At 41.6% G+C, this 22865-nt stretch overlaps 1 protein-coding gene across 1 annotated transcript in view; it reads left to right on the top strand.

Annotated features, from left to right (window-relative positions):
- Positions 1–22865, top strand: part of svp (COUP transcription factor 2) — a 185465-nt gene that overhangs the window by 42212 nt on the left and 120388 nt on the right. The window contains exon 2 of the mRNA XM_083118404.1: positions 13180–13329. Coding sequence (XP_082974530.1) covers positions 13180–13329 — 150 coding nt within the window. The remainder of the gene's footprint in view (positions 1–13179; positions 13330–22865) is intronic.

Raw genomic sequence — 22865 nt, 5'->3', positions numbered from 1 at the left:
CATTGAGGAATCGGACACGGGACCCCGTGATTAGAAGACGAAACTGTTAGTCACTGAGTTATCAGGGAAACCTGAGGCTAGGAACGAAACGGGCATTTATAATTTCAGACGATAAGGTAACAGACACTTACAACGCCGTACTAGAACGAAGCAGGCATATATAATTTCAAACGAGAACGAAGCAGGCATTTACAACTTCAGACAAGAACAAAACGGGGATTTACAACTTCAGACGAGAGCTGAACAAGCACTTACAACCTCAGACAAGAACGAAACAGGCATTTACAATCTCAGACAAGAACGAAATAGGCATTTACAACCTCAGATGAGAACGAAACAAGCATTTACAACTTCAGACGAACACGAGACAGACACGACGTCAGAAAAGAACGAAACAGCCATTTACAATTTCTGACGAGCACGAGACAGGCACTTATAACGCGAGACGAGGACGAAACGGGAATTTACAACTTCAGACGAGATCGAAACACGAGACAGGCATTTGCAACTTCAGACGAGATTGAAACAGGCATTTACAGCTTCAGGCGAGAACGTGACAGACAATTACAACCTCAGACAAGAACGAAACGGGCATTTACAACTTCAGACGAGCACGAGACAGGCACTTACAACGCGAGACGAGGACGGAACGGGAATTTACAACTTCAGACGAGATCGAAACACGAGACAGGCATTTGCAACTTCAGACGAGATTGAAACAGGCATTTACAGCTTCAGGCGAGAACGTGACAGACAATTACAACCTCAGACAAGAACGAAACGGGCATTTACAACTTCAGACGAGCACGAGACAGGCACTTACAACGCGAGACGAGGACGGAACGGGAATTTACAACTTCAGACGAGATCGAAACACGAGACAGGCATTTGCAACTTCAGACGAGATTGAAACAGGCATTTACAGCTTCAGGCGAGAACGTGACAGACATTTACAACCTCAGACGAGATTGAAACGGGCATTTACAACTTCAGACGAGCACGAGCAGGCACTTACAACGCGAGACGAGAACGAAACTGTCCCTGAACGCCTGGATCCTCCGAGCTTTGCTAAACCCCTGTAATGGCCTTTTCACCCTCCACTTCCAACGACAGTTTAACGGCGGCGTTGGTGACGTCCAAATTGCCAGTGTCCTTACCGTATAATTACGGTCCCCCTTGTACACTGTGGTAGAGAAAGAATACACCCGTTCCTGCAGACTTGTGTGAAAAACCAATTACAGAGAAAAACATTAAGACTGGTGAGAATTAAACGAAAGGGAAAGCTGTTCCTGTCGAACACGAAAACTTGAACATTACACAATGAATATCTTCCAACGCATCAAGACAAAGGGAAAGACTCTAGAATTTGTGTCGTTTCTCAGACGTTATAGCTCTCTCGGCACAAGGGTTGTGCAACGCAGCCGCCATCATCATTTGACTCCTGATTTTTTTTTAGACGAGAACACGGAAGATAAGCATCACCTAGTACTGGAAATTTTGTGAGATCAGTCCAACTAATTTGTGTTGCGAGATGCAGATGTTTTGTGAAAGGTGTTTGAAATATTCGGTCTTGTTTTTACTGTGAGAACTTTTGGCGCCTACGTACCCAAGAGAGAGGTATGGCGCTTCATAACTAACGATAATGATTATCTCTGGAGTAGGATTACTTTTAAGTATGGATTCCTGTTCTAGTTATGGTGTTACCAGAAGATTTGTGTGAGAAACATAGGTCACATGAAGATAACAAAAGATACGTTACATTGTCTTTCGAAACATGATGTGTAAAGGAGTCCGAAACATACATAAAAATCTTCCAACTAATATTTCAAGTTATTGTAGCATCAATACCATTAACAACTGGACAAATATTTCAAAATATACTTGTTCGGAAACATGTCCGCAAAAACTATGAACAATTGATTGATTTGGTTTATTTTACGTCGCTTTTTTACCACTTTTCGTAATCGCGAAGATGAGTATGAGTGATCATATGATGAAATTGATGAAGGGACACTCACAAAGAACACGCGTGCGTAGACCGGGATTTGAACCCGAGACCCCTGACGTCATAGTTCGCTATGGTAACCGCTCCCCCGTGGAGGTCAGCAACTTGAGCAACTCACTCGTGATCTCTTAGAAAAATCTTAAAAAGCCAACTATTTTGAAACAATTCTATCTATGCAAACTGTTCGTATTGCACCACTGGTGTATGTGAACCGTTTGCAGACAGTTACTTAAAAAAAAAACAAAAAAAAAAACCGATTTTGCAAACGATTTGGAATCAACCACATGTTAAGTTTGGAATATGTTATTTGGAAACTGTTTATACTTGGTTATTTTGGAACCATTTGTTATTAGATATTTGAAAACTATTTGCAGTCAGCAATTTGGTAACGGTCTACAAGCAGCAGTATGGAAAATGTTTACAATCAGGTGTTCGGAAACCGTTTGCAACCAACTTAGAAACAAAGGCGAAATGTGTATATACTCTTTGGAATAATGTATGTATTTACAGACTATTAGAAATCAACAATATGCGAAACTGTTCGGAAACAAATAAAACTAAATAGCAATACTATTTAGAAGATCGTGGGTGAACACTAGCCCAACATGGATACCCACCCACTCAGATAACTTAGGTGGTAAATATTCAGGTAACTCAGCTAATGTAATAACTGATTTAAGTGTTTGCTGGAAAATCACAAATGGCCACTAACTAAAGTAGACTTAAGCCACGAAAACAGAATTATCTGAAGTGCCTGCTGAACAATACAAACGCAACAACAACGAAACCAAATGGTCATTTGTTTCTGCGAAATTCAATCCCGGGTCACCTTGCAACGTGCGATTTTATCATGCGAGAAAAAAGAGATAGCAAAACCAGTGTCGGAGATGTAGTAACGTAAGGATCTTCGGAGTCCCTCTGCAATGCCAGAGTTCCCACGCTCCGTGTGAAAAGTGCAGCAATTATACAATTCAGTGTCTTGAGGGAAGGTGGTATTGTTCTAGCTAATGGATCTGCCTACAGGTGATTGCAAAATCGTCATGCTACGAAGCGGGTACTGTATGATGGCGAAGGTGTAATTTGAAAAGGAAAATGAGTAGCGTCGACATCTAAGGAAGCTTTCAGACCCAAAGCGACACTGGTGTCAGCCGGTCGGTGGAAAAGCATACGCTGCGCATACGCGACCAACAGACCGAGGCAACACAATACACGTTATTGAGGAAACTGTCCAGTTCGAACAAGTGCAGTTTGTCGTGTCGCTTCGGCATGAAAGGTTGCATTTATTTTTGAAGGTTCGTTTCCAAGTGGCAAGTGTTGCTTGCCGATTGATTCATTTGGTTCATTGTACTTCCCTTTCCTACCATTTTTGACTATTCGCGAATATGAAAACTAGTGATAGTATGATGAAATTTATGAAAGGACACCCACTCACAAACAACTCCCATGTCCAGGCCGGAATTCGAACACGAGACCCTTGGCATCGTAACGGGATGTGATAAACACTCTGCCACGGAGTTCGGCTTGTCGCTTGTCGTTTCAATCTGAAAGCTCCCTAATAAATTTTGGGGTAGGCCGCAAGATTGACACGTTGTTTACATGTAACATAGCTATACGTTTTTAAAAATAAATTTTGGTCTATTCAATTGCCTTTCTGAACACGCAAGATTGTTAGCAAATAGAATATCGGAAGATATTTTTGGTAGGTTGTTTTAAATCACTTACCTCAGATATATTAATCGTTAATGTTGGATCCGAACCACTATTTACGGTGCCTTCACCGTGTATCGAACCCGGAATCCCTCGATTACAAGGCGCTAGCGTTATCACTACGTTTTCGGGAAGACCAGATATTGTAATCGTGTTAGTCACGTCACGTAATAGGGTAGCGGATGAGCTCAGGAGAAATTGTCGTTGTCATGGAATCATTGAAGCCAATTGAATTCCCATTCCCATTTCTTTTATGACTGACACGCCAGGTTTTAAAAATTCACGATGGGAGGTTGTTTTGCAGGATAGGGTGTTTAAAGTTGTAGGAATATCGGGCCATTTTTCAATGAATGGCGAATATTTTACTGGCTAAAGTATCACATGAAGTGAGCATTTATTTCAACACTGCCAAAACGTTCTCAGAAATTCCGAGAATTTGGTATACATTTATGTATTTCCAGGTTGAAAGTGCAGGCAGAAGTTTTATGCTAAAAATTATTTTAAATATGTGATCTAAACTCTGTCCCAGCTAACTGTGGAGAAGGCAAACGAAAACAAGTCTCTGCGCAAGTAGTGACGCGAGACGGCTCCACCAATGAACACGAGGAACGGAATTGCGCGGAGTTGGGGAAAGAGACTGCAGTTACCAGCCTTCCCAGCAGGGTGTTCTGGTTCGCTGTGGCCAATCGATTTCCTTTGCTTCTCTGACGCAATGCGCAGCCTTGCTACACAGTTAGATGGGACAGGGTATACGTATAATTTTTCAGAATCGAGTGTGCTTCAGTGTGTACACTGTACAGGCAAAAAATTTCATTTCTGACATTTTTCCAGTGTTTTACATAAGCTGCATTGATATTATTATTAGTATTATTATATTCGTGACAGGTTTTATAAGTTCGATTTTATTTATATCTTCTTATTTTATGTCAGTTTTCTCCCACTTTTAGCGAATCGCGACGATGAGGAATGATAATTGGATGACAATTGTGCGCGGGGGGGGGGGGGGGCTCATGCTCAGGTTGGGGCTCGAACTCGAAATGTTCGGTGGCGAGGCGAACGGTCGGGCACCATGGTGTTGCAGGTTCAATTCTAGGTGTATCATGCTTGAAATAATTACAAAAAGCTCTACCCAATCCGAAAATACCTGCAGAGTACAATAGGGGCCAATTAAAACATGTAACTTGATGCATGTTTCACAGTGCTTAATCGTAAACAACAAAACAAGTGCAAAAAAGACAAGCTCCCAATCAGAGCAACAGGGGTTAGGAAAAGGGGGAGGGGGGAGGAAATTGATGAGTCATGCTTCAGCTATGCTGCCAGCGGTCACCCAACGTCGTTGGTGCGGGCACGTGACAGGTCGTAGTTTACAAGTAGCATGTTCTGTGAACGGCATATGTTGTGCGGCTGGTATCGGCTCACTGAAGGAATTTGGTCCGTGGCGTGTCTCTGACACAGTCGGTGGCTGCTACAGAAATTGTGTTTTGAACTTGTGATATATACAAGTGTGAGAAGTTAATTTCAATTTGAAATAGTCCAGAGTTCATCCCCCGACAAGCATTCTGGACTTATTATTTCTTCCCCCTCCTCCAAGCGCTTGATCCCTTTCTTATTGAGAGGGTGAGAGAAAAGGAAAGCTAGAGAAGAGAGGAAGAGAAGGGATGATCAGGGAAAGAAAGGGTTATAAAGATTGAAGAGAGAAGGAGAGAAGGAAAGCTAGATACAGAGATAAAAGAGAAAGACAACGAGAAAGATTAGTACTGCAGAGTAAAAGAGTATCAGAAGAGAGAGAGAGAGAGAGAGAGAGAGAGAGAGAGAGAGAGAGAGAGAGAGAGAGAGAGAGAGAGAGAGAGAGAGAGAGAGAGAGAGAGAGAGAGAGAGAGAGAGAGAGAACCGTTGAAAAAAGTCAGTCTTCTTGGATCAATGGCCAACCATTTTTCAAGATCTCTGCAGAAAAACACCCCAAAAATTATTATATCCCAAAACTTTCCGGGCTCTATGTTAATTTGTTTATAAGTTTTGGTTCTCTGTGGAATTTGAGTCCTAGAATTGCACCTTCTAGCCATCTTTATGATTATTCAGTTTGAGAATGTCAGTGTTGCCATATGTTCTACCATTTTTGTATGCTGCTATCTGATGCGTCGACAAGCACCTACAAATTGCAAAACTTAAAATGTTCGTATTCCAGTTCATTATGAACATGCCGTCGGTAGTTCTTTTCAAATTAATTCAGGTCCATAATTTTTATCACACGGTCCAAGATCTGTACCGCACGTCCGTATTGAAAATGGAATTACCGAAATTGTACAGAGCCGTCCTCCGTGGCGGAGTGGATAGCACAGCGCGCTCGTCAACGAATCCCGCCCTGGGCATTGCTTTTTGTGAATCTTCCTTTATCATCCTCATTCTCGCGATTAGCCAATAGGTAGAAAAACGATGTAAAATAAATCAAATCAATCAATGAACAAAAATAAAACGGTAAAGTTGGCAACCCTGATCAGGAATCGCAAGATTAATATTGTTTGTCTCTCAGTAAATAGAGTGATGTAGGAAACAAGATTTTCTACACTACACGTAAACAATCACTTAACAACTTAATCAGCAACAGTAATAAATCAAATCAATCAATGAACAAAAATAAAACGGTAGAGTTGGCAACCCTGATCAGGAATCGCAAGATTAATATTGTTTGTCTCTCAGTAAATAGTGTGCTGTGGGAAACAAGATTTTCTACACTACACGTAAACAATCACTTAACAACTTAATCAGCAACAGTAATAAATCAAATCAATCAATGAACAAAAATAAAACGGTAGAGTTGGCAACCCTGATCAGGAATCGCAAGATTAATATTGTTTGTCTCTCAGTAAATAGTGTGCTGTGGGAAACAAAATTTTCTACACTACACGTAAACAATCACTTAACAACTTAATCAGCAACAGTTTCGCCTGTTTTGGCTCATATATTTATTCACATCCGCGACGGCAAAATTCTTCTCGCGGTTAACAAAAAGTGTTTGATACTTTTGAAACACCCTGTCAATTTTTAAAGTTTTGGCGCTCGTAAAATGTGGCACATTCCCTTGAATGCAAGCCGAGTTCTTGCTGCCACAACGCCGTGGCTTGTAATTGCGAGGAGCATTATTTTCATGTCTTCATTTTCAATAGGAGGCAAACAAACAAAAAAAGGAAAAAAAATACATGGGTCAGACAAAAGAGAACAAAAAAAAAGGTGCACGGTGGAACACACACAAGCGCTTCCCAAATATGAACCACAAAAGCCACAAGGGTTATGAGGAGACATGCTGTTTATCTCGGTGCCGTTTTGTGGATCACAGAAAGACTATGGAGGGGACGTAGCTGGTTTTTGCAGCCTCGACAGGGGCAGGAGGGGAGGGGGAAGTTGGGGGAGAGGGGAGAGAGATGATCCCTCGCTCCGGTAATGAATGCCGCCCATTTTCGATCCGACGCCTGGCATCGTTTGAGTTGCAGATTGAATTAACGTTTACCTAATCGGGGTCTGATTGTCGCCCCATCTGTCGGTATTATTGTGAAACTCGGGGATGGAGCCGTGATTTCCGCGATGATAAAATCAGCGTCCTGCCAACACCTACCTTCATGCATACTCATAACGAGATGGACGAAAGGGATGGGGGTTTGAAAAAAGGAGGTAAAAATATCCCGGTATCAATTTGTCAGAACTATAATGGAATTATACCTCTATCGAAGAGATAATGATGGAGTTAGTAACTGCGTTCCACTTCCATTATCAACTATATCACTAGTGAGGCTTAATTGTAACGTTGTAGCCTTGGAATCAAAGGGTCCCAAGTTCGATCCCTGGTGGAGCCAAACTGCACGATGGTTCGGATCCCACTTTAGTCTTCAGGTCCAGTTCCTACTGTGCATAATGTGAACCTGAGAAAATCAGCAATGGTATACACAAAAGGAGGAGTGGTAGTGTTATACCTCGCCTCGTTGGCTCAATTTTTTTTAAAAAAAGGCAACTAAAATGGACATTGTAAGTGCCTGTATCATTCTCGTCTAAAGTTGTAAATGCCTGTTTCGTTCTCGTCTTGCGTTGTAAGTGCCTGTATCATTCTCGTCTGAAGTTGTAAGTGCCTGTTTCGTTCTCGTTTTACGTTGTAAGTGCCTGTATCGTCCTCGTCTAAAGTTGTAAATGCCTGTTTTACTTGTGTCTGTATCGTTCCCGTCTGAAGTTGCAAATGCCTGTTTCGTTCTCGTCTGAAGTTGTAAGTCCCTGCATCGTTCTCGTCTGATTTGTAATTGCCTGCTTTTTTTCTCGCCTGAAGTTGTAAATGCCTGTATCGTTCTCGTCTTGCGTTGTGTCTGTATCGTTCTCGTCTGAAGTTGTAAATACCTGTTTCGTTCTCGTCTTGCGTTGTAAGTGCCTTCTTCCAATAAACTTACCAGCAACAGGAAGCATTTCGAACTTTTAAAACTTATGAGTATGTATTAGTTATCGTTTAATAAATAGACAAACTTCGTGGCACAACAATCGTTTGAAAACCATGGCCTGCGGAGCTACTTTTTCATTGGGTGGCGCGTGGTCATTGCATCGTGTCACATCGCCGCTGTTTTCTAGCATTCGAGACAGGAGTCACCTACAATTTATTTCACGTTGCACCCCAATTGTCCCCATAATTCTGGACCAACGCCAAAATTTTGAAGCTCCTACCGGGAGTAGAACCGAGACCGTTCGCACCAAAGGCGAGACCGTTAGTCAGCATGCTACGTGAAGCTAGTAAACATATACAACAAAATAATGAAAATTTTACAAATGATTATACCGTGTCACTGCAGTTACTTGAATTTCATCCTGTACCATTGAACTCAACCCTGGTTGTAGGTGCGTATCTTATTCCTAACCATATATTTGCATGAAAAACCTAAATATGCCCTGAAACACGAACGGCAGCAAGAAATTTTAAGGTGGGAAATCTCAACTGTTGAAGAATGAAGTCCAAAGGAAGGGGGTTATGACGCCCAGAACCCCCCCTCGAGGCGAACCCCCTGCTCAGGAATAACATGTGCAAGTGTAAAAATTCGGGTCGGTGTAATAACTTCTGCTGAGTTGGCCCGTTGAAATGCCTTTAATGGCGCAAGAAAACTAAACCGATTCGAAGAATTACCCATAATGCACAGTGGGCGATGACCAAGATGGCTTTCCGACCACGGTGTTTCGTGACGTAATTTCAGCTTCGGAAACAATTGAATTCGGAAGAAGCACAACGATGATATAATTTGATTGAAGATTATTCTCTTTCCTCATTCTCAGGCCTGCATTGATGTCACCTCAATTTTCCTGTGGTGTTTCTGTTTGTAGTTTAGGCCACGTGTGAATGACTTTACCGTAGTTTTAGAGCTTATTTATTCACAAATAAGGATTTCTGCAATAGTTTTAGAGTTTAGTAGTCACAAATAAAGATTCTAACAGGCGTTTTAGAGTCGCAAATAAGGATTTTAAGTTTTAACAGTAGCTTTAGAGCGTTTGTAGTCACAGATAAGGATTTTAACTACTTTTAAAGAATGTGTAGTCAGAAATAAGAATTTTAACAGTAATAACGTATGTAGTTACAAATGAGAGAGAGAGAGAGAGAGAGAGATAGCTAGAAAGAAAGAAATTCGAAAAGCAAGAAGTACAAAAAATATAGAAACAAAAGCCACAAGGAGAGAGATAGAGAAATAAGAGGAATAGTAATAGGTCGATAGAGAGAAAGAATAAAGAGCAAACTGACAGGAAATAAGAGGGAAAACATAGATAGAGAAATGCTCAAGAAGAGATGAAGTAATCACGAACGAATAAGTATTAAAAGCGAGAAAAGATCGAAAGCTGGAAAAACGATACAAGCTAAGAATGAGAGAAAGAGAATTATAAATAAAAGGAAGAGACAGCCCATGAGTTATTATGATGGACACAATAACAAACCAAGTTGAAGAGTACTGTCGTGTATGCAAGCTAATACGCACGCGTTGTACATACTTAAACTTGAGATATAAACAGACTACTAATTAACATTTAACAATGGATTTACTGGCACACAGCTTAACATACAACTTCCAAATTGAACACCTCCATATTTCAACAAACCATAAACAAAAGTCTAACGATATTTCACACCTAATAAGTACCAAAACATTTTTTCCCAGAAAAAAAAAGGGCACTGTCGGTGAAACACTGAATATGTTGCTTGTCGAGACTTGAATGGAAGCCCTTCGAGAACGAGGACTGTTATTTATCAATCGAGACGAGACAGGGATTTATAACTCGAGATGAGAACCAGCAGGGACTAAAACTTTTTTGTGGACGTGTCATACGATATGTTAAGAAAGTAGCTCATGTACAGGACCACCATTGCTTCGCGGACCACAAGTTGAGAACACTTCTAATACATGTTTTCTCTCTGAGATCACCGACGTTTTGATCCCCTTTCAGACAAGACCGTCAACAATGCAGGTCGTGTAGCAGATGCTACCCTTTTAGCCCCAGAGGGAATGCTAAAAATCACGCTCGCAAGATCAAGGGGGTAAGATTGAATTTTTGTTCGGAAGGGGAGGGGGAGAAAGCCGTTTCTGTCATTCATACCCTCGGGCAGGGGTGGTGGAGAAATAGATGCGTTCACACATGCACAATCCATCAGCAAGAGACGCGCATCGCCGAACACTGATCTCCCAATCTTAAAATATATTTTGGGAAATTCGCAGTTCCCCTCCTTTGTAACCAGCGTTGAAATACACGTCAGAGTTCACCATCTATACATGACAGTCAAGTTATTCTCAAACACACACCGGCATAACGAGAGGGGCAGTTAAATTCAAAACTTATTCGGTTCTTCAGTATAGCCTATTCAAATCATTGGGCAGTGGTGGCGCGGACACAAGACCTTTCACGTAACTCCAAAAGAAAAGTCGTTGGAAATTACGTGTTATTGTTAGGCGGGATGTGGTGGTGCGTATTTGAGAAGAACTCTCGGTGCGTAGAAAGAGATTTGCCTAGTGTATGAACAGAGATAGAATGAAAGGAACAGATGTAGAAATAGAGATAGACGAACAGGTAGGAAGAAAGAGATAGAGGAAAGAGCTTCAAAGGAAAATATAGAGGAATATAGATATAGAACTTGGAAGAGAGCGACAGAGGATCAGAGGTAGAAAGACAGAGATAGAGGAACAGAGGTAGAAAGGAAGAGAGGAACAGTTGAAAGAGAGCGACAGATTAAATAGAGGTTCAAGAAAAGAGACAGTGAAACAGAGGTAGATAGAATGAGATAGAGGAACAGAAGTAGAAAGAGACGAAGAGATAGAAGAACAGAGGTAGAGAGAAAGAGGACCAAGAGGTAGAAGAAAGAGACAGAGGTAGAGAAAGAGGACCAGAGGTAGAAAGTAAGAGACCGAGGTAGAGAGAGAGAGAGAGAGAGGACCAGAGGTAGAAAGAAAGAGGTAGAGAGAAAGAGGACCAGAGATACAAAGAGAGAGAAAGAGGAACAGAGGGAGAAAAATATAGAAAGTGGAACAGAGGGAGATGAGCAGAAGTAGAAAGGAAAGGAGAGAAGAAAACGGGTAGAAAGGAATATATAGAAAACAGAGGTAGAAAGAAAGAGCTAGAGGAGGTAGAAAATGAGAGAAAGATGAGCAGAAGTAGAAAGAGAAAGCAACAGGATAGGAAGAAAGAGATAGAGAAACAGGTTGAAAGGAAGACATAAGAAGAATGAAAAAGATACAGAGGAACAACGATGGAAAGAAAGTTATAGAGGAACAGAAACAGAAGGAAAACGAGGAAGAAGGGGAGAAACAAAGTAAAAGAGAGAAAAATATAAAAATCTAGAGAGAATCGTATGAACAAAATGACCACCGTGAAGCAAATTCCACCCCAAATATTTCGTCCACCGTTGAACCCACCCAAACAAAATTCCCTGGCAATGTCAGTGGACGTTTCCACGGTACCCAAAAACAGTACACCTCGGAAGCCAAAAAGAAACGTCGCAGAGGGGAGAAGCTAGTATGTGAAGATCGGGAAAGCCAGATTGCAAACGTTTCCTCCTGCGCACATGGCATAGTATGCAATTGCGGTTTGACGTTGAGGAGGCCGATTTTAACCAGTCGGGGGAGTATGGCACCAAGGTTGACTGGTGTGGCAACTTTCTCATCAGACAGCCCACGTAAGAGGAGGAAATCTCGACTTCGTGCAGGCAACGCATAAAGGCATGCACTCAGAGATCGCTTTAGTAGAAGAAGAAAGAAGCGTAGATTTTCTTGTGTACCTGTGCTGGTTGGGGATAGTCCGTGCTTCCTGGTTGAGCTTCCTTGAGGAGCTCAACGTTATTGCAGCGCCTCGATCGGGAGATCGCAGAAGTGTCTAATTTGAACCCTGACTCTCATCGCCTGTATTCTAGAGATTAAAGTCTACTTCTAGGTTTTCTTAGTCAGTATCGCCGTTAGAAATTGTCGCGTTTCTGTAGAAATTGCCTAATCGTGACGATGAGGATGGATAAAGATTAGATGGAATCGATGAACCGGATTGGTCTCTCATATGTCTTCGAATATCAGAGAATATTCCGAGAACTTATTAAAAACAACTAAAGACGTGGTGGTGGTTTTTCAACACTAAAGAACACGGTAGCATGTTTATAAACTAGTGATCCATCCTGCCGATATGTATAATACACACAGCGCCATCTGCTCAAAACTTTTATTTATAATTATTTTCATGTATTTACGTCCAGGAATTGAGACACCCCTTAAACTTTCAAGTTTCGAGGTCAGTGGGTTTGAGCTGAATCAGTGAGTGAGAACAAACTCTTTTATATATTAAAATAAGCAGATAACCATCCACTTTGTATGTCTATGTCATAAAGTAAAATAATTTTGATACAGGTGGAACCTTCATATAATTGAAATTAATGGCACTCCTTCCACCTTTCTGATTTTTAAAAGTATTTAAAAAATCCTCCATTCAGAGCGGTTACATGTTATATCAGGTTTCAACAAGTAAAAATAAAAATATGAAGTATAAGAATAACAAAACAACGATAAAATCAGTATTATTGGAGGAAGTTTGTTAGGAAAGGTGAAATCTTGGATCATTATTGAATTGTATGTACTTTGAATCCTACCTTTGTTCTTGGAATAGTTTGGGAGACTTGTGTAGAAATATATAGAAATTGTGATCACATTGGCGTGAGCACTGAAGGAGCAAGAACGAGACAGGATGTTGTCTCAATACCATCGCTAGAGTAGATGAACGCCAAAGAAACTCCCAAAGTACGTACCCCCTCCCCCCAAATAAAACCGTAGATACGCCACTAATAGACGTTGTTGTTCTTGTAAAGGAGGATTTAGCGATGTTTGAGGCTTCGCCTAATGTACTTATTGTTTCCTATTGTGTTAACTTTCCAGTCCACCAGGTAATAGTGGCATGGGTGCTAATTTCGTTCTCTTCTTCTTTTCTTGCAGGGTGTAAAAGTTTCTTCAAAAGGAGCGTGCGGAGGAACCTGACGTACTCGTGTAGGGGTAACAGGAACTGCCCGATCGACCAACACCATCGGAACCAGTGCCAGTACTGTCGACTGAAGAAGTGTCTCAAGATGGGGATGCGGAGAGAAGGTGCGTATCACCACCAGCCTCCCCAGGGGTGGGACCGCTTTCTCCCACCCACTTGTAACAGTTTATTTTTCTTTTCTTCTGTGTGCTCCTTGTGCACTGTTGGGTAATTGAACAGGCGCCTCCCGCGCACCTGTGATCTTGCTGATCAGAGAAACCAGTTTCCTGAGAAAGTGCTGATCTGGTGCCCACAGCGGGTCTCCTCCCGCTCTGTTTGTTCCCGCCCTCCTCTATCTAGATCCAGGATAGGTTATGCAACTCACATCGGAGCACACAAGAAATGTTAATGGTTCTGTTAAACTCTTTTCATATTGTTTTCTTCCTTTCAGCTTTCCCCTTCATTCCTTTTCCCATCTTTCCTATTTCCCATTCTCCGTCTCTCTTCTAGTTCTTCTCTTCTTACTAAGGGTTAGTGTTGCCCACGGGACGAGACGGGACAGGCTTTTAAAAATTCGAGACGAGACGAGATTGATCATGTGTCCCTTTGACAAACGAATATTTTCGAGACGAGACAGCATTTCACAGCAGGGTCTCGTCTCGTGGGCAGCACTACTAAGGGTGTGCGGGACCGATTTTTTTTGTTTCAAAACGGGATGAGTAGATGAAGAATTTTAAATCCCGACGTGCCCTAGACCAAAATGAACTCTCCTTAACAGCGAAGTAGATTTCTCGCGAATTTCCGTGGGGGTAACAACCAGGAGCTGGGGTCTCGAATTCGATTATCGCGGGAGGCACATTTTATTTATTTATCAAGATTTTCTCGGGGATTAAGGGGGCACCTCCTGAAAATATGCTCCTCCCTGGTATAATTGATTGATTGATTTAGTTTATTTTACTTCGCGTTTTGTGCCTCTTGGCTAATTTGCGAAGATGAAATGATGAAAGTGATTAATGGACATTCACAAACAACCAACCCTGAGCGGGATTCGAACCCGGGACCCTTGGCGTCGCAGAGCGATGTGCTAACCACTTTTTTTTAAAAAAATATTATTATAATAAAGGAAAGCCCCCTATGCGGAAGCTTCCCCCATCACACTTCATTCACTCATATCATTTCCCTCATATTTCAGTTGCAGGACTTTTCAGGACAGACAATCACAAATATCCATGTCCGAGCCAGGATTCGAACCCAGGACCCCTGGCATCGTAGCGCGATGTGCTAACCACTCCGCCACAGGGGGCGACACCACTCGGCCACAGGGTCCAGCTCCTCCCTGGTAGAAAGCGTGCCTATGAAATAGTGTATTAGAGAGCAATACATTTGGAAGGAAGTGAAAATAATATTCTACAAAGGGCAGTTGTGGGAGAGGGGAAATCTGGGAGAAAGAAATTGAGAAAGAAAGAAAAAGGAACTCGGATAAACAGCGGTTCCTGGGTTGGTTATGAAGGATGCCACACGCAAGACGACAGAATATGGGTGAAATGGGGCTCCACGCAATTTACCCTATCGAGTGATTGATTTGTGCATTTCTTGTATTTAAAAAAATGCCATTTCCAGAAAGGTTCAGACACTAGTATTACACAAAACATCGTAATCATTTTAAAATAAGATTATTTGGAATTTCGGATCCCGAAAAGTCTGAAAATCATTTTCTGAAGTCATCATGACGGAAATTTTTCCCCCGATCCCATTATCGACTTCTCGTGATCCCGCACACCCCAACTTCTGTTCTCCATTCTCTCACACATTCCTGCTCTTCTAATTTCTTTATCACATCTCTTCTCTTCCTTTAACAATCTCTTATTATATCATTTCTCCGTTTTTCTCCACTTCGTCTTCTCTTTCTGACACATACTCTGAGTGCTCCACTTTCTCTCCTTGATTGATTGACTGAATTGTCGTTTTAAGTCCACTTTATGCACAGAAAGACTAATCGGGACTGGACCTACATTTTAAAGTGGGATCCGAACCACTGTACCATGTGTCTCCACTGGGTATTGAAACCGGAACCCCTTGATTACAAGACGGCGACGTTACCACTAGCCCATCGGGGAGGCCCTACTTTTTCTCCTCTCTCTCCGTCCTGGGTTCGATATCATCTCATACTGTGCGTCCAGTCCCGGTTAGCCTATGTGAACATAAGGTGAGGTGTGACAATTTCGCACCAGGCATGCATTTATTTAAATATCGTCGGAATGGGCACTGCTACTAAAGAAAATCCACGCATTATTTGAGAGTATGAATTTCTCCCCATGTTGCAAGTGGAAACTGTTTTTAAAGTTGATTATTAAGCTAGATACCGTGTTTGAAAAATATGATGAATAAGGATTTACAGAATCCCTTTTATTCCTTATGGAGAGAACTTCAAATTCAAGTTGCGGCTAAACAAATGGGAGTTTAGACTCTTTCTAGCGAAAATATCATCTTCAATGGATCCTCTACCCGGTCATATTTTTTTTTCTGCCATCGGAAGTTTGATATCCCCAAGAAAACGAATAAAATAATTCTCGCATAAGCATAATGCATTTCTCTTTGCCTCCTACGGCCATCATGACAGTGTTGCTAAACCTGATGCACATAAAAGAGCTAAATTTCACCTTAAATTGAGGTGAAGTTGACTTTCAAGGAGCTAGATTTACGAAGGCTGGATGAAGTGCCTCCCATGGTCATTTTAGTTGTTAAGTGGGAGGGGGCGCTGCAATTACCGGTAACTTTAAAGTGATGACAGTTTATTCTTAGTTTTCACCGTTTAGATCTAACGGCATCACCCATCTCAATAATCCACTGATGGTCGTATGAAATCGAAAATAACGGATTACCGGATAACAATATTGTCATCTTCACCTCAGCCACGGTGCTAAAAGTAGCTGGGAAGGGGGGGGGGGCGATGCAGCCAATATAATAATATCACGTCACGTTCAAAATATATACGCATGGCAAACGTTGCTCTGTGGGCAGGGGCTAGTGATGGTGTCAGAGTGGGGCAGAGGCCGGGTGTCACAGTTCACAGCCAAACGAGTGCACGAAAGAGCCAGATCTGGCTCCAAAAGAGCTAATTTGGGAACAGTGCTCCCAGCTGCCTCAGAGAAAAGGACCTAAGGGAAATTCAGGTTCTACAAATATCACTAAAAACCCAAATAACTTATCGGGGCTTTTGATACAAGGGTCACGCTTGGGTAACCTTTTCATTGCGTTTTCGTTTGTTGGATAAACTCTGACATTTCCGTTCTCCACTGTCGCTGCATACCTTGGGTGCAGGGGTTACACGGGAAGAGACAAGCAGAGGGTTAAATGCAGGTGGTGTGGGCGACGTGTGACCGCGAAGGGGAGGGAGGGTTTCAACCGTGACAGTGTTTCCGGTAAGGACATGAAGGGAGCAGGTTAAATACGATACCTATTAATTTGAAACCCACGAACTATCACAGGTATATCAAGTGTGAAGGTGGGGGCAATAATACCTTAACAGCCCCCCTTTTCGCAGACGTGATTGTACGGTATATTAACCCCCTTTTTTTCACAACATGCTACACTAGCAAAGAAGACTAAACCTAATTCAATCTGAATTAATTAATAATAGTGCTTCACTGTTTTGAAAGGTGATGTTGATGGCGTTGATATTAATTGGTGCTACATGTAGATGTCCCGGGTTGGAATCGAGAGTAAAGCATTGTTTGTGGTCGTTCTCTCATGAATTTCGCCTAACTGTGAATCGACGCCACGACACAAAATACAATACAAGGCAGGGGCGCCGACTTGTCAAAATTATTTGGGGGGGGGGGGCTCTGATCACTGAAATAAATAATGAATGACTCCCTCCCTCCCTTTTTTAAGTTTTGGCCTCAGTGTTCGGAATCTCGTAAAAGCCCATGAATTCCTCAAAAATTTTAAAATTTTCATTTACAGTTCGAATGCAAGATGTCAATTGTTCACGGATGGATATTTCACAAGTTTCGTCAACTATAATAGCAAAATATTCCCGACTTTTAATATCTGCTACCACGGAGCGCAAAACAGATCTCCCTAATATATCAATGATCTCGTTCTGAATGTCATGTGAGAGCCATTTGTAGTCCAAACGTACCATCCACTCTCCTAGTTCATGCACATCTTATTTTGAAACTCTTTTTAGTAAAAATGTTAACAATACTCATAATTATATACTTAGTATATAGTAATAAGTCATGTGTTTTGCTGTCTCTGGTCATAGCCCCCCAAAGTTGATGGTTTAGCGGTCTCAGTCCCCCAAAGTTAATGGTCTAGAACATTTCAAATGTGTATTTAAAGTTAAGTTCATGTGGCAGAACTCAGAGTAAACTTTACAAGAGAAGCAAAATAATACATTAGATTCTCTTAAGCAAAATTATTTTGGGGGCTCTGCCCCACATCGATAACATTGGGGGGGGGCTCGAGCCCCTCAAGCCCCATGTAGTCAACGCCTATGATACAAGGTACTTAGTCATTAGATGGAAATGAAATTCCCAAATAAACAATTTTATGACGTCAATACATAATCTACGATTCTACCCCCCCCCTTTTGTTATTACTTTACGAATTAACTTTGATAGGCACTGTTAGTACAATATGTATTCCATTCGAATTCTTATTTCGGTGCAACTAAAGCAAGTTTTTGTAAACATTCTAAGAGCTTTAAAACCAATTTCTAGTTTTGATTTTTTTGTTTGAATTGTTGGTTTAGGTTCACTTTATGCACAGAGAGCCTAATCGGGATAGGGCCTATAGTTTAAAGTGGAATCCGAAACACTGTGCCATGTGCCTCCATCGGGTATCGAACCCGGGACCCCTTGATTACAAGGCGACAAGGTTACCGCTACGTCATCGGGGAGGCACATTTCTAGTTTTGTTAAACACATAAAGCCTATTTTAGAAGTTGACAACTTACTCGGCGGGAGGGGGGGGGGGTGGACCTCCTCCCTCTAAATCCATCCTTGATTCTCACAATGCTTGGGGTGGGAGCGTCAAACAATAAACGCTTGTCCAATCTTGGTCAGTATATGACCCAGAGTCACACCCGCACATGCCCACAATCTGCTTTGCGAATAGTGTGCCCATCGCTTGCAGAATTGGCCCACGGGCAAACCCAGCGGGCCAGAACCCATTTGGCCCATTGAGGGAAGATTCCAGCCCGGTCACAGCAAGAAGTCCTCATCCCAGCAATAACCACCACGCGAGTTCCCACGAGGTGGGTGCCGCATCCTCTTTTTTTCGCATCACGTGACTGAGGTGAAGGTGTAGGAGGAGGACAAAGGGAGGAAAAATCTAACAGATGTTTTCTTCGGGGCATCGTTGCCAGGTCCTCTCCCACGCAGCCTGCCTGGCAACATAGGACGAGAGTAAATCTGCTTGGTTGTTTACGGAGTCCTTCGAGGTGCCCCGCGGCAAGATTTTTTTTTCCAACTTGCGGTTACGGCCGCTCTTGGGCGAATCGAGAGCTTCAAGTCGTTCCAATCTGCCGGCGGAAGGAAACCTGGATGCACTATTGCCAGACACTTGTTTGTGCGAAAACTGTGCGAACTTTCTCGCCACATCTTGCAGAATGCTGGAGCTGGAATATCCATCCACACACGCTCGACAATGTGCGTGTCAGAGATGCAGTTTGAAGCGCGAGGCTCTGTGCGAACTATGCTTCGCGAGCAGGGTCCGAAACCCTGCGGGGGACGGGGGGAATTCCCCCCACCAAGAATCTTGGCCTCAAAAATCCCCCGCACCAAAAAATTCCGGGGGGAGAGTTTATGTTATAACAAACAAAAGATAAGCAATTACTTTTAATTTCAAATATACTTTACTAAGAATAATATCGAAAAAACACACAAATTAGTGTAGTTGTGAGCATTGAATGCATTCTCTCTCAAGAGATCGTTAACAAATCTACATCAATACACACAATAAAAGTAAAAAATAATGCAAAACAATAATAGCTATGAAATCTAATTGATTTATATTAACATAAAGCACAAACTAAACAAAAACTTACACATAATAAAACCACTTGAACTATTTCATAATTTATTAACATCTTTAACCAGTTGGAAGTAACAAATTAATTTTCTTTATGTAATTAATAATAATATATTTTTAATTGAGTAATTTATTTTTACTTTTATTAACATTACAAATATGTATATCGCATAATATACACATATGTTTGTGGAGAAGGGGGTTTGAAGATGAAGAACTTTCTCCCCCCACCAGTTTTAGATTTCGCACCCAGCCGAGGCCCTAATATTATAAAATATAAAAATATATACACCTTCCATGCCTCTTAAAAGTCTGCACTACAACGAACCCCCCCTCTCCTCATATTTTGTGCCTTCCTCTTCCTATAGCGTGGTGATAACGGGTCGTTGTCTTGTAATCAATGGTTCCGGGAATTGGTTCGAATCCCATTTCAACTGTTGGTTCAGTCCCAATGAGCCTCTCTGTGCATTAAATGAATTAGAACTCCATTCAAACTCCACCCTGCCCCTCTTCAGGACAGTATGGTAGTATGAAATAGTTTGAGTGAATATGATACCTTCCTTATTTATCTTCCGGATTTTTAATTAAATGACCAGAACCAGCGACGAAACTTGGCAGCAAGTTCAGGTCTTGCTTCGGCGCAACCACCACTCGAGAAACAATATTTTACCCTGTAGCCGTGCACTACAGATGCATTCTGCCACTGATATTTTTTTTCTAACAGATAACACACTAAAGACGGTTAGTACTCTTTGGAAGCGAGATCATGCTAGCAGAGAAGCCGCTAGGATGAAACCGCTAATTTTAATCCATTCGAAAGATGAACCAGGATATGCTCATTTCAGCACTAGTTGCTGTTGTTTTATTATCATTATTATTAACGTAACTTGCGAACAGGCACGTATTTAGAAATATGTTTCGGGGAGCGTCCGAACCAAGTGTCTCAATAATAATCATATTATTAATAATATGAATTATTATTATTGTTTTAATTGAAATAATTGCATTAAATCAAAATAATACTAATTACAACATATAAATTAATATTGTATTATTATTACATGAATAGGTAAAGAGGCGGTATTAGAATAAAGATATAACTGCACAGATTCATTATGTAGCTTATCAGTAGTGAAGATCGGAATAATTTATATAAAAACAAATGCTCTGGCAATGAAATTAATGCAAAATACATGAAGAATTGAATATTTATTGAATAAGAAAAACAATGTTAGATGCAGTTGGAGAAAAGTAAAGTTTCTGATTAATATTTCATGCAAATTATTATGAGTAGTAGTGTGTATAAATCTTTGTAATGTCATTCAAAGCTGTATGATCCCAATTTAATCCTTGACTTTCAATACGTTCAGAGGGAATTAATAACCATTAATTATACAACAAATGCTAAACAATCATATTTTCATTATTTAATTTTAGTACTTGTTAATCCTTTCTGGGGGACCTCCCCCTAAATACGTCCTTGCTTGCGAATATAATACTTGGATACAAACCGCACGCACTACTGGTTCAATCAAACCATTATGACTTGAAACTTGTTGGCGCATTGACTTAGTGGTAAAGAATCCGACAAAATCTGTAAGCGTCTCTTCTCTGGGTTTTGAGGAAATAAAAATTATTTTTATCTGCAATTCTTTATTTCAATCTTAGCAGCAATTTTGTTACACACGAATAGGAATATGCTGGCTGACTGGACAAGTGTCTGGTGTCACGGTCTACCTCTACTCCAAGGTTCGTTGACCTGTGTTTACCGCCTTGGTCTACCCCTCACAGTATAGTCAAGAAAGTGGGTGGGGGGGGGGGCGACCCTCAATTCTGTGTATCTCGACCTCCACACAAAGAATGAAGAAAGTGCTTTAGCTGTAACATCTCGAACAATAAGTTTATGATAGGAAATCGGTAGAAGGTTTCGCTCGGTCACAAACAAGAAATTCAAATGTGCTACGATCAGCGGAAATTTTCCTTTTACAATTTTTTTTCTTTCGTCTGTTCTAAGGTGATCGCGTTTGCACAAGAAGTGAATGTGAATAAAAGATGCAATAATATTATATACCTATCTCGGAAATGTGTGGCCCTGTGCGGTGGCAGACGTCGCACGCCCCCAACGACGGCCTGATGCGTTAGATTTTGATTAATCGCGACGATCAAAATAAACAGGTCATTGTTGTGTTTGTATACTGGAGCTCGCAAGCGCTTCTTCTGGTTTTTCAAAAATATCGTAAATTAGGGGTCTGTGCGAAAAAGTCTGCTTGGGTATAAGGGAAAGGCTGTAAGCTATGTAAAATAGGCTTTCGGCCATAAACGCCCCGTATCCAAAGAGTGTCTGCCATTCCTGGGTCTGCCGCTGCATAGGTGTTTCTGCAGCAATTTTATGTAGTCGTCAAGGGTTTATTCAAAGTTTTACATCTGAGAAGTGGATCTAAGACCGTTTTTAAGGGGCTGTAAATTTTGTGTTAAAATGACCATGAATTAGGCATTTGCGAAGAATTTTAGGGAGTGTGATAAACCACTGCTACTCATCGTCGTGATTAGTCAAAAGTGGAAGAGAAGCGACAGACCAAGAAACGAAAGAGGATTACTGAGGATTCTTGATTACGAGGTAAAAACGCTGACCTGAATGATGAGTTGAGTAAGTTACTCATAACAAGTAAAGTAACCGTCTCCGTTACTTTGCCATACAAATATGTAAGTTTAACTGTTTACCCAAGTATCATACCTTATCTCCGTAGTGAGTGTTTTCCCATTGCATGACTTTACATGCCCAGGTTTAAAACAAACAGCAAAGCTGTTTCGTAGTGGCAAAAAAATCTTCCGGTTCTGAATTTATCAAGATGAAGCACAACGCAAAGTAGTGAAGTGCCGTCACCATGGACGTCCGCAGGATTTTTTCCAGGGAGGGGCAAGGTAATTTTTTCCAGGGCGGCATATTTCCCCCCATAGTAGTGATGCCCCCTCAAAAAACACTATTTCAGTCTGAAATTATCCTGTTCCTATTTATAATAATTAACATAAATTACTGTGACGGAAATGAAATTATGTGTGAAATATATAATTTTTAGGTGGACATTCATTTTCCAGGGGGGCCGTGACCCTCCTTGGCCCCCTTCCGGACGTCCATGCCCGTCACAATTATTCTTGTGATTTCGTGAACGCCCTAATAACTGCGTTACGTTACTCCACAACTATGACTGAGATTTGGATGACTGGTGGTCAATTCTAGGTTCAACAACCATTGAAGACCTGAGCAAATTTCAATTCCAGATATTTCAAATGATCACCGGACTTTTTTACTAACGAGCGAAGGTTTGTTCTGCTCTTCACCTTGTATACCGCCCCCAACAGGACAAAAGAACGCTTCCAGAGATATTTCTCCATCGCGTGACTCCTCGGGTCTGCCGGAACTCTGGCTACCTCTGCCTCCACAGACTGGAAAACATGCCCACGGGCAAGGGTCGGGTGGCTACTCCCCACCTCCCATTCCCTAGGTCCTCACCCCACACCCAGCCCAACCGGCCGCTACAATCACAACCGTGATTCCCCTAGAAACAGGTGGATGGGAGAGACCAGCTCGCGGCGGCCTCTTTCGGTTCCCACGGCCAGGCCA

This window comes from Lepisma saccharinum, chromosome 3, assembly GCF_977018435.1.
Source record: "Lepisma saccharinum chromosome 3, izLepSacc3.1, whole genome shotgun sequence".
NCBI lineage: Eukaryota > Metazoa > Arthropoda > Insecta > Zygentoma > Lepismatidae > Lepisma > Lepisma saccharinum.
The sequence above is the reverse complement of the archived record's forward strand: the minus strand, read 5'-3'. Positions and strand labels throughout refer to the sequence as shown.